This window comes from Aureobasidium namibiae (assembly GCF_000721765.1).
Source record: "Aureobasidium namibiae CBS 147.97 unplaced genomic scaffold scaffold_6, whole genome shotgun sequence".
Lineage (NCBI taxonomy): Eukaryota > Fungi > Ascomycota > Dothideomycetes > Dothideales > Saccotheciaceae > Aureobasidium > Aureobasidium namibiae.
The window spans coordinates 358487-370771 of NW_013581203.1; the positions used below are offsets into that span (position 1 = coordinate 358487).

Genomic DNA, 12285 nt, shown 5'->3' on the forward strand with positions numbered 1-12285 from the left:
AGCGGAGCGTCCTCTTTAATGCGTGTAGATTAGCTTCTAAACTCATCTCAAAGATCCAGTTGATTTGACTTTCAGTCAGTCGATGTAGGAAATAACAGAAGAGTCGTAGACCTGACAATCACTTTCTCTGGCTTGTTCACGAATTGCAGAGATGTAAGAGGGAGGGCTTCGGAGGCTTCGGACCGAGTTCTTGGCTGACGAAGCAGTTCGAGTATCGGTATAATAATCATGCCCACCAGCACCGTGAATCAAGATGTTGTGCATTGCTACTGTGCTTACAGTCACTCGGGTATGATTATGAAATTTCTGAATGATAAAATATGTAACCTCTACAAAACACTAAAATACGGAAGGCCTCAAGTCATCTCCATTTCCTGGGTATAGCGCTTATGCAGTTTTCTATTCGTGTGTCCGTCGTAGACACTTAGGACGACTTCTCGTTCTGAATGCCATCTGGGATAGTAGGGTCTGCCAATGATCTTGATGGAGCAGGGTTGAGGATACCAGCCGCATCAATCAGAGGAGCAGAAGGGTTGATCTCGAGACCAAACCCAGGCTTGTCCAATACAGACACGTCGAGATAACCCTTGTCGGGAATAGGCTCGTTGAGGAACAGGTTTCCGAACACAGGAAGAACCGATTGACCATCAGGCGAGTTGGCGAGATATTCTTGGAATGGCGAATTCGTTTGAGAGACGACGAAGTGGTAACTGTAGGGGCCGCTTGCATGGGGAACAACAGGGATGTCATATGCAGCAGCCTGAGCAGAGACCTTGAGCAATTCAGTCAATCCACCGAGCCACATAACATCAGGCTGAAGGATGTCGATATGGCGACCCTCGATCAGCTTGCGGAAACCGTATCTTGTGTATTCGTGCTCGCCAGTAGTGAACTTGATGGTAGGGTGAGCACGCTTCAGGAGGGCGTGACCGTCAAAGTCATCGGGAGAAAGAGTCTCTTCCCACCAATTGATGTTCAGGTGCTTGCACTTCTCGGCGATCTCGATGGTGTAGGGCACGGTCAGACTCATCCAGCAGTCGACCATAAGTGGGAAGTCGGGACCGACACTTTCGCGCATTTTTGTCAGATACTCGATGTTCTTCCTCAAACCCTCAAAGCCCTCGGCAGCGCTGTATGGGAGGGCGACCTTGGCACCGAAGAAGCCCATCTTCTTAGCGGCAGACGGCGCGGGACCGGTACAGTAGAAGTTGAGTTTGTCTCTTGTTGTGCCACCAATCATCTTGTATACAGGCTCGTTCCTGATCTTGCCTAGCAGATCCCATACCGCCAAATCGATTACTGAGATGACTGCCAGCGGTAGACCCTTTCGTCCGTAGAACATGGAAGCTCGGTACATTTGGTCGAAGAGGAGGTTGGTATCGCGAGGATCTAATGCCACAACGTCAGCTGCCACGCTGTACTTGAAGGTACAAAGAGAACTCACCAGCGCCGATCAGGAATCTGTTAAAGTGCTCAGCAACTAGCCAGCATGCTGGCGGTCCGCCAAAGCCAGTAGCGAAGCCCTTCTTACCATCGGTAGACTCGATCTCGACACAGAAAGAACCAAGGACGTTGATGCCAAAGTCAGTTCGCGACTTGCGGTACTTGTCGTAGCCCGACATGGGAGTAGCAATCTTGGAGTCGATCAGCCAATGGCCACCCTTGACATTGTGGTAGTCACCGCCAGAGCCAACGCCCTGAATGACGAAGGTCTTGACGGCCTTGATGGTAGGAAAGCTGTTGACAGAGGCCATGAGGTTTGTAGACAGCTAACAAATGGGAAGAGATGGAAACTGGGAGGAGATGAGTGAGGGAGGAAGGTCTAGGTTCAAGCCTCTGGTTTCGGGGAAGACATGGTTATATGCCAACGGCGTGCGAGCATGCTTTCCTCGGCACGCATATCAGCAGGCAGTATTATCAGCATCCCATACAAAAGGCGCTGCTACCGGTACAAACATGTCGCGGCATCGGCTTTGGCAGACAATGATGTCCCGGACAGAGGCAGAAGCTCGGACGGTCTTGTCGAAGAAGCGGGGCAGCTCAGCACAAACAAAAGCCTTCCCTCGGTCGCCATCCCTCCGAAGCCTCTGCTCTTCCGACTATGGCGGCGCAAATCACCCCGAACAACGAGGCCCAGTCTCCCTCTTCGCCCAAAGTCGCCCAACTACACGCGCGAGCCTCCATCGACGAGACTGCCGAAGACCGGGACAACGGACATGAGGAAGTCTGGAGTGATGACGAGGCTGAGGAGGAGGGCCCCAAGAGGAAAAGACCGCGTCCATTGAGTGCGTCCTGATCTGTAAACCCAAGACACTCTTCGTCCCATCCCCACTGCTTTCTTCCCACACTCGTCATGTGAAACGTGTTTTGATTGTATACATCATGTCTGACGATTCTGAAGGTGTTTCGTGCGAGCTTTGCAAAATACGTAAAGTCCGTTGCGATCGTGGCAAGCCATCATGCGGCTGGTGGGTCCTTCGCGTCTTTCAAAGCGTCTCGACATACTAAGTTCGAGCAGGTGTATTCGCAACAGCCAGGTATGCGAGTATCGAGAGCGTAAGAAGCCTGGGTTGCGTGCTGGTCAGTACCTTTTCCCAATGGCATTGTACGGACTACATCTAAAATTCACAAGGTTACGGTAGAGAATTGGAAGCCCGACTAGGTAAATTCTTCATGAGCGCCCCCGGTTCCAAAATGTTGACTTCCATCAGACAAGTTGGAGAACGTGCTACAGGCACAACAACAGCTCCTGCAGCACTTTACTACCGTGATTCCCGGCTTGACACCTCAACAGCTCAATCACCAGTCACCATCAGCCCTTTCCACTGCACAATCAGTAGATCATGGAGCTCGTTCTGAAGCCGCTCTTTACATGCAGAGACCAGCCTCATATGCCTCAGTCACTTCTCCTGCTTCTGCTATAACTAATGCAGGCTTCGGTGCACACGCTATAAACCCGACCCAATCCGTGCAGCCGAGCGAACAGTATCCTCAGTCATTACAAGAGACACAGCAGCAGCATGGCACGCCACATGGTAGGCTCGAGTCTCATCCCGAGGCTCCTTACGCACCAACCAATCCACCGCTGGAATCTCCTAGCCTCAACATACCTGGTTCCGGTCAGACTGGCAACCTAGTAGGCCTTCAGATGCAGATGCCCAGCCAGGTGGCTGCCGGTCAATACGATGAGCTACCGCCTTACGATCTCCTGTACTCTCTTGTCGACCTGTTCTTCAAGCATGTCAATACTTGGGCGCCGATATTGCACAGACGCAGTACCCTCGACTCTTTGTTCGGTACCTCCAGCCTCGAGGAAGACGACAGAATACTACTCCATGCCATCGTCGCCACGACGCTGAGATTTTCGAACGATGTGCGTCTGACAGAGCAAGCCCGAGAAAGATACTATTCGAATTCGAAGCAGAAGGTGTTGCTCTATGGGCTTGAGAACAGCTCTGTCAAAGCTCTACAGGCTCTAGTCATTCTAGCCCTGGATATAGTCGGATGCTCGAATGGTCCTCCCGGTTGGAATCTGCTCGCTCTGATTGCTCGTAGCGTGGTTCAACTTGGTTTGGCTGTCGAGACCACATCGACGTCTGTGTCTCCTCTATATCCTTCCATCTACACTCTTCGTGCGATGGTTCTCCCAGAGTCGAATGACTGGATTGAAGACGAAAGTCGCCGGCGTCTATTCTGGATGGTCTATCTGCTCGACCGCTATGCCACCATTGCCACAGCTTTCGAGTTCGCACTTGACGACAAAGAAATTGATCGCAAATTACCATGCAGAGATGATCTTTTCTCGAGAAACCAACCCGTCGAGACACGTTGGTTCCACACATCAGAAAGAACGGATTACAGTCTCAACAGACCAGACAATCTCGGCTCTCTCAGCTATTACATTGAGATCGTCGGCATCCTGTCAAGGATACATCGATTCTTGAAGAAGCCGGTTGACATCGGAGATCTATCAGATGTTGAGCAATGGCAACGCGAATATCGTGAGCTCGACAGTGCTTTGAACAGCTGGAAATTCTCGCTCCCTAGTGAATATGGGAACATGGCACGCGTGTTTAATCCTAACGGCAGCAGCAAAATTGTCAACTGTATCTGGATCATGTTGCATATCACATATCACACGTAAGCCAACTCTCACACCAAACGATCTGACTTGTCACTAATATCAAATAGTGCCGTCATCCGTTTGCACTCATCTGCTGCATACCCTACCACCCGCTCCCCTATCTTCACGCCGTCATTTAGCGCTAGCCAAAGATGTCACACCGCTGTCGAAGATATCTGCTCGCTTTGCACTTACGTCAGAAACAATAACATGCTTACTAACCTTGGCCCGCATTTCGCCTTTTCGATCTGGGTCGCAGCTCGGCTACTGCTTGTTCATGGTTCTACGATTGACCATCAAGTCAATCCTGCCATATACCCTCTTGTCGAAACGCTGCGAGATATGGGTCGATACTGGAACGTCGCAGAAAGATATGCTACACTCTTGCAGCGTGTGCTCGACGAGTACAGTGAATCCGAACGTGCGCCAATTGGAGCTAATGGTGAAAGAGTCACACCATCAACAGTGAAGATTCTTGCAGACATGAGGCGGTGTGCCTACGATCTGGATTTTTTGATCTCCAGGCAACCACGTCAGCAATACAATGGTGGTAAACAGCATGCCATCACGCCCGCGCGTACTCCAGCTCCACAGGATTTGGAGTATCTGGATGTCTTCGACTTTTTCAACATGCCTCGTCTTCCTGTGCCGAATGAGACAGCCGGCAACAGTGGAGAGTTCCAGATTCCAGATCCGGGTAGCAACAGCGAGTTCAACATCACGAATTTTATGTACGATCCGACAGTCGATTTTCTGAATGTTCAAAATCCAGGAACATGAGCGCAATACTCAAATAGTATCGTTTGTATGTCGGTTCTTGTCGGCACTATGAGAGCAACTCGAGAGGTGTGATAGATAAGTACCGAATGTCTGATCGGCAGAGATCGGACTCTCGCTTATTGTTTAATTCATCTGGTCGATTCCCCGAACTCTGAGACTCAACGACCAACACACCGGGTACGCGCTACAAGTTTGTACTGTATGGTGTTTGCCCGTCGAGTCTCAGTCGCTATTATTGGAGCATGTGCAAATGCAGAGTGCACATCAATTTGATTGATAGTCACGACCGGTTCTGCCGAGATAACATGGAGTCAGAACAAGCCTCCTCGGTTACACTTTGCCTGACGATGACTCGGTATTACGATCGTGCAGCATACTGCAGCTCTGTAGATTGTCATACGCAGATCGTATGCGGCGAGTGTGGTCCCTTCAAGTGCCTATTAGATATCGTATGGACATGTCAGAGCGCGTCACTGAGCCCGAAAGCTCGATCTTCTGACACGCATCCACATACATGCGCCTGTTTTGCATAACACGATGCTTAGGCGTTGTCTGTGGTAGGATGGCTCATTGAACAATTCGTTTCTCGATGTTGAACCTATAGTTAAGCCGCCTCCTCACCTCTTGGCCGTCTTGCCGACGTTCGCACCTTTCACACAGTCAGGCAACCCATGTAGATTATACCCAAATAAGCATGTCGGTGCCCCACTCGCTCCAGTGGTGTGCTCGTACATCGCGTACGGGCTGCATGTCAAAGGATTGCATCGACGCTCGCTATAACTCGAATTGTGTTATAACTGATGGTTGAGTACAATGAGATGCGCCATCTATGTCATCGTCATCACTGTATCATTGTCAAGCTCGCGGGGACGGCATTATGTGCAAGGTACCGCTATCGTGACATCCCACCCACACGGCAGGCTTGTATCTCAAGGACCTGCAGCATACCCACCGATCGCTTCGAGCATGGCTAACCCATGTGACTACATACGGTTGCGCGATCATCCCTATCGGCAGTTCTACGCTGGAAATATAACTGCTCGCGAAGACGAACCTGCGGGTCCTTCGTTAGTCGTCAAAATAGCATGTTTGGCGGCTGTGGAAGAGGTCAGTTCGGCTACAAAGACCCTGTATATAAAGGCCATGACGGGAACTTGACGGGTTCTGGGAAGCAACAACCCACAGGAACTTAGACGCTCCTACCTTCGATGTTTGCTAGCATTTACCGCTTCGGGCTATAGGTCACAATGATGAGAAATCATATTGTACTGGAAGCTTTGTTGTCCTTCCTATCTATCGGCACTTCTTCTGGATTCCACTGTTTGCGGGATCCTACTTCTCCTTACTCACCCTTCCACTGGCTAGTTCATAATTCCATATTACTCAAGTACTTTGCTCTGGCGGTCTTGTCGCCGCAGGATGGTCGCTCATAATACCACGTACGCATGTCAGATGCCGGACACCTTGCGACTTTCACCAACATATCACGGCCAACTGCCTGGCTAATGAAAATATACACGATATATACCCCGACGATACCTACATCAACGACAAGTCTCGTGCCCAACAGTCATTTTGAGACACAGTCACAACTTTCAGCCGCTAGCATCAACCCATCGTCTTCCGACAGTACAGCAACAAAACAACAATGTGTATCCAAGTCGTAGAACTTTACGCAGTCTGTCGATGTCTCTACCACAGACACTCCCTGGACCCATGTGCGGCCTATGGCTCTCGTAGTCACGGTATCACGGAAAGAGTAGTCCTTGTTGGATACAAATGTCCGACGCATTCCACCGCACCAAAATCAACGCCTCAACGACATGGACCAACCACGCTGAGTCGAGACAACGAGACGCCGAGCCTCTCAAGCCATTTTCAGTATCGGAACTAGCTGCGAGCCGAGAATGAATGGTCTGGATATCCTATACATGAGGTGCATGCGACGCACGCTGCGGGAATACTTGCCTTGTCTTTGGGTTGTGCATTCGGAGGTACACGATGATACAACTCTATCGAGAAAACACGAGGCACGACCATATCACCTGACTATATCGCTTGCATGATACGATATGAACCCGGCAATTCGTATCGCCATCTACCAACATACTGCGTCAGGCATGACGCCGATCTCTCTCTCTCTCTCTCTCTCTACCACCTTGCTGGGTCGGCACTACTTCCTTTCCATGGCACCATCGCTTCTGATTAACCTACGCCCACTGTTGAATCGCATCTCAAGAACACTTTCCACGACAACACATGCATCTGGTTCTCCTTTCATATCTGTTGGATCCTCCTTGTCGCTCTTTATACAACTACTTTGGACTAGGGAGTCCCCGTTCTATCGACTCATCACGACATTAATACGAGCTCTCTGTTTCCTTTCTTGTCCTAGCCAGTCACACACCCCTTATGACTGTAACTTGATGCAATAAGATTGTGTTTGATTGCTTGTTTCTCAGAGGACTTTTACGTGAGCGAAGTACCACTCCTACTGCTCTTCATCGTTTCATCGAGAGAAGAGAGTTGACAGCGTGTGCGAATGTGTTGCGGAAGGTATAGCGAGAAAAGGAAAGAGTGGAACCAGAGGAAGCGACCTCCTCATACACCCTTCTCGGCCTCAACGCCAGGCAGCTACAGCCTTAGTCAGCAAATTTACTCATATGATACAAGCTTGTGGGTAATGTCTATAGATCATGTGCACAATCGGTTTTATTAAAAAGTGAGTGTGACGACGAAGCTTGGAGTATGTCGAGTGGAGACCTGGTTTCGGCGCTGTTGAAAAACATCTTATGGGCCAGTGTAAAAGTTCGAGGGTGCTGATTACGCTCGAATGTGGGATGGTCGGGTTGGTCGAAAGAGTTAGTGCGTAGAAGCTCTCTAAACACGGAACTGTACAAAGACATTACAGCAGACACACGCAAGCAAAGCAGAGGGACAACAGTAGAGATGAACAAGAACGATGTATGTTCAAAACATGTGTGCGCTATAAACAAGTGATGTATATACTCCCCGTACCCAGAGTCTTTGTATGCGTGGTCCGTCGAGAAAATGTATGCTGACTGTCGTATATGATCGTATAACTTGCTAGTAGTTTCCTGCTAGTAATGTAGATGTAGATGTAGATGCTGGGTTTGATGCTGTCGTTGATCATGGTGCTGTACTTATGTAGGTTTGGTATGTAAAAGATGGATCTGCTGAGGCTTCATGCGGATATTTGGTAGGAGCGACAATGAGCAATTGTGCGCGTGCTGAGCTTTCCGCAGCAACAGCAAAGTCAAGTCGACGCGACCTTGTCAGGCTGAGTCGTTGGACTGTGTATGTAGTGACACTTGATGGTAATATTTCGCTGGACGAAAAAGGGGCACTCATCCGTGAGTCTTCGAGTTTTCGATGCTGCACTGCGAGGATGCACGGAGTACCATGATGAATATTCACGGCTTGCAGGATATGTCGTTACGGTCAACTTGTGTATGGCCATTGTGATATTTCCAGTTTTCGTGGCCGAAGGTGCTGAGTGGTGGCGGCTCCGTCGAGGGACGTATGTCTCACACCGAACTGTAGTATCCTGCAGTGACGGAGGCGCGCAGCCGCGATTCGTGCTGACACTAGGAACCGAGATGAGCCGTATCTCGGACTCGACTCACATCAAGGTCTGGACTTTAGACCACATGCCGGTCCATTGTGTTCTTCCAATGGTCAGGTCCTCGACATAGTCGCCAAATAGTGGTTGGGAACCCAGCGTAGAAGCGACGATACGATCGCACCAAGAGAGATAGCGCGAAAGGATGAGGCCGTCCTTGCCATTCGAAGCGATCGCACTTATACCTCCTCTTGCTTCGACCATTCTCTTCAGAGCAGGAGCGTGTACGTTGAGCGCGATATGTCGCTCTGATCGCAGCGCCTCGTTGAAGAAGACGTAGGTAACAGTTAGGATGACGGCATCTGTATAGGCGCGCTTCGGATCCATGACAGCTGTTCTTAGTGACTCGACAGCTCTGTGCCGTAGCCACTGGGTCATGAAGGGTTGTTGACGCATTGATATTGAGTTGGTAGCTGGAGCCATGAGACTGGTGTTGGATAGCACGGCATAGAACATTGCAGGTTCTCGTTGTGAAATGGATATCTGTAGAGGAAAGTCGACAAATTCGATGTTGCCTTGTTGACCCCAGTCTGAGGATATCAATCCCATCCATACTTCACCAAGGCAATTGCGGTCTGAGGCAGCGATGTGTTAGCCACGAGCAATGTGAAAATTCACTCATGTAACGGCAAGACCAGACTTCGAAGAATGGCGTGCACCCCAACGATACATCTACAAGATAAAAGACTTACAGAATTGCACCAATGGACCAAACGATTCCTCCCAGCGGACCGGAAACTGAGAAAACGGGTCATGAGTTGAGCCGAGCTGATGAGGAGATGCCATGGACGAAAGGCGCGGGCGTGTTCGATCCGTGGTACTGAATTGCAATGCATGTGAGGGAATATCATCCAATTCGTCTTCACCATCGTCACAAATAAAACCTGACTCTGCAGATGCTGCATTCTGTCTCGTGGTATCCATGGCAGTGTCATGTGGTGAATCAGACGACGGGGTTGAGACGGACGAGCTGGTTGAGAGAGAGTGCGAGGTAGACGAAGCCAAGGACGGTACAACTCTAGGTACAATATCATTCTCCGGCCAAGATGGCACAGCAGGCAGGTTTCTGTGGCGCGGTGGTGCGAGTCGTGCCGGCGGAGCGGGTTCCGTGGTGGAACCTAGCAGGGGACCACCTCCAGGCTGGGCGGCTGCGGCGAGACTCCTCGAATTCTTCCTCAATTTCCATCCAGCTTTGGCGGCGTGCGATCTGATTGCACGCGTCGATGACGGCTGCGGTGATTCACCAAACGTGATGAAGTTGAGCATTCCCTGCCGCGGCTGTCCTTGGGCTCGCTGCTGGGACATGACTCCCAATGAATGGCACCAATACGAACCGAACTCGGGTGCCTGCGTTATGCAAAAAAGGAAAGTACGTCGAGCAGCGAAAATCTCACAAGCGACATGGCGCTCCTCCCCTCTTTACGTGTAGCCGCTGATGTCAAAGGTGGACTTTGAAGCCTCACGTCCGGGGAGGTTGCAAATGGAAAGAGGCATCATTACTCGACTTGAATCACGACGCCTTTTAGCAGATCGCGATCTCGTCCGGCCAACATGAGCAATACAGGGTCCGTGGTTCGTGCGTTGGGAGAAACGGTCCTCTCACCGCCTTTGACAAACCATGACAACTTAAGCCGAGGCAAGCCACTGCGAGCGAGCTGTAGCCTGTCATGTGGCAGTGACACATTTGCGGACGCCATTCGGCTGCTCGCTGTTTTCGAGCTCTAATATTATTCGATATCTGTGAAGATTTTTTTGTCTAAATGTGACGTTGACTGCCTACAATCCTCTTGAGGTCACATACTCGTTGGTCGCGTGTGCTTTAGTAACCCGATGCTTGACGGTCGTCTGTTACATGATTTAGCATCGTTCTTATTCACCCGGATCTTGTTCAAGAACTTACAGTTGGCACCCATGGCTTTTCTCAACTTCATGGTGACCTCTGATTCCTTCAGATCGGTCTTGCTGTCGGTCTGGATTTCGATCGCGTAGCTTCGCAGGACTTGCTTGACCTGACCAATTTGAGTCGTCATCTTTGCTCGGCGCATCACTCTTGTGTTGGGACCTAGGAAGTATGGATTAGTCTCTGTGTTGATATTGCAAACACCTCCCAATGTGAGACTGCTTCGACACTTCCATCGCGGACATCACTCGGACTGCCTGTACAGGCATCCAAGCATCAACATCGCAATCCTTCGATCCTCCTCTTTCTTACAACAAGTAAGGAACAAACAAGAAATCAGAGGATACTCACCGCACCAGGAAACAAACACAAACTTGACTCTTTGCGACAACTCATCGTTTCCCACCGTCATTCTCACAAAAGCATAAGCAGCCTCATCGTCCCCCAGATGCTCCACCATCTCGGCGATATCGCCTTGACCCGTGGAATCCAACTTCAATGCATCAGAAGTGCCCGAAATGTATTTGAGCACCATCCATGTTGTGGCTGATTTGTCCTCACGGACGTCTTCGTACGCATTGGCGATTTCCGGGTCGCTGAGGAGGTTGTCGGCGGTTTGAGGCATGATGTTGTGTTTTCGGTGTTGGAGTAGACAAGGATAGTGGGGGTCACGGGATGAGGTATGGTGGTTAAAGGCGAGCAGGGGTGTGGTCGGAAGAGGGTGGAATTGCGTATATCCAGGGGTAAACGTCTGGGTAAACTGCGGGTCTTCTCTAAAGTCTAGAATGGGGCTTTGTCTTTGGTGATGGTCGACGAGAAGATACTGCAAATATGTCTTAGTGATAACATTCATCTTTCTCTTTTCCGCATTCGAGTCTAATGAGTTCTTCTGGTAACTTGGTTTTGAGATCTCCACTCCTCTGTAGCACACGGGTGGTCAAATGTGCTCGAATACGTTGTCAGGACCGTGAAACTTCACAGGACCTTTGCTAATCTTCACGATTTTACCCCATCTTCATTCTGTGTAGGTCTGCTCGACTCCAGATTTGAACCGAAGGTAGAGCAAGAGATTTAGATAGTCCTTGAGGTAACAAACCACAAATTATTCATTTGCATGACCGAGGTTCGGCTGATCCAAAGCAAGCCCAGGGTGGTATGCTCAGCAGCCCGCGCGAGCACGTTCGGCAAAACCTGCCAACTCTCCAATGACCTGACCGAGCAAAAAGCACAGCTTCCAGATGTGGTAATCGGCTGTCCTGCCTCCAGGCACCCAGGACTTGGGAGATATTTTAGCAAAAGGCACACTTGACCAGGCAGTCGTTGCCTTGAGCGTCCAGTATAGGCAGCAAAAGGACAAAACAAGAGCTCTCCCGGACAGGCTTGAACTGTCAACCTCTCGATAGCTGATGTGCCGAAGCAGATCTAACAGTCGAACGCGCTAGCCAATTGCGCCACGGAAGATGTGAAAGCTGAGCTTTCTGTGGCTGTTGGATGCCACGTTGCGGCGCGAGGCCTCCTATGTAGCTGCGACACCGCTGGCAAGAACGGACCGTATGAGCTCTTCCCAAAAGACTTTCTGGAGCTCGTCTCGTTGCTCACAAGTTGCTTCTCAGAGCGCGGTCGACAAGGAATTCGGCCAGCCATGCGAATGAGGATTGAGACGTGTCTGATCCAAGATGCGATTGTTCGTTTGTTCTCTGGGGCGTTTGTCATTGTGCACGGTGGTCGAAGTCAGTATAAGGATGTTTCGTCCAACTCTTTATGCAGCACCATATACAATATGGTCAACACGAGCGAGTAATCAGATCTTGTCTATCTTGTTCCGCCTTCACGTTGTAA

General features: G+C 50.2%; 5 protein-coding genes across 5 annotated transcripts; 2 read left to right on the forward strand and 3 right to left on the reverse strand.

Annotated features, from left to right (window-relative positions):
* Positions 1-424: 424 nt before the first annotated feature.
* Positions 425-1754, reverse strand: M436DRAFT_71745 (mandelate racemase/muconate lactonizing enzyme family protein; the record flags this gene model as incomplete). The annotated part of the gene is made up of 2 exons (XM_013573244.1): positions 425-1389; positions 1445-1754. 2 exons carry the CDS (start codon positions 1752-1754, stop codon positions 425-427), a joined length of 1275 nt encoding a protein of 424 aa, XP_013428698.1.
* A 628-nt stretch (positions 1755-2382) lies between these two features.
* On the forward strand, positions 2383-4903 carry M436DRAFT_71746 (uncharacterized protein; the record flags this gene model as incomplete). The annotated part of the gene is made up of 5 exons (XM_013573245.1): positions 2383-2468; positions 2519-2580; positions 2633-2662; positions 2712-4140; positions 4192-4903. The coding sequence occupies 5 exons, from the start codon at positions 2383-2385 to the stop codon at positions 4901-4903; spliced, it is 2319 nt and encodes a 772-aa protein (XP_013428699.1).
* Positions 4904-6551: 1648 nt separating this feature from the next.
* On the forward strand, positions 6552-6704 carry M436DRAFT_13392 (uncharacterized protein; the record flags this gene model as incomplete). The annotated part of the gene is made up of 1 exon (XM_013572893.1): positions 6552-6704. A coding segment is annotated over one exon (153 nt), but the record flags the coding sequence as incomplete, so codon positions are not given.
* A 1842-nt stretch (positions 6705-8546) lies between these two features.
* Positions 8547-9095, reverse strand: M436DRAFT_43364 (uncharacterized protein; the record flags this gene model as incomplete). Its single annotated transcript, XM_013572929.1, has 1 exon — positions 8547-9095. One exon carries the CDS (start codon positions 9093-9095, stop codon positions 8547-8549), a length of 549 nt encoding a protein of 182 aa, XP_013428383.1.
* Positions 9096-10365: 1270 nt separating this feature from the next.
* On the reverse strand, positions 10366-11071 carry M436DRAFT_44216 (actin depolymerizing protein; the record flags this gene model as incomplete). The annotated part of the gene is made up of 3 exons (XM_013573097.1): positions 10366-10391; positions 10447-10608; positions 10798-11071. 3 exons carry the CDS (start codon positions 11069-11071, stop codon positions 10366-10368), a joined length of 462 nt encoding a protein of 153 aa, XP_013428551.1.
* Positions 11072-12285: the final 1214 nt, after the last annotated feature.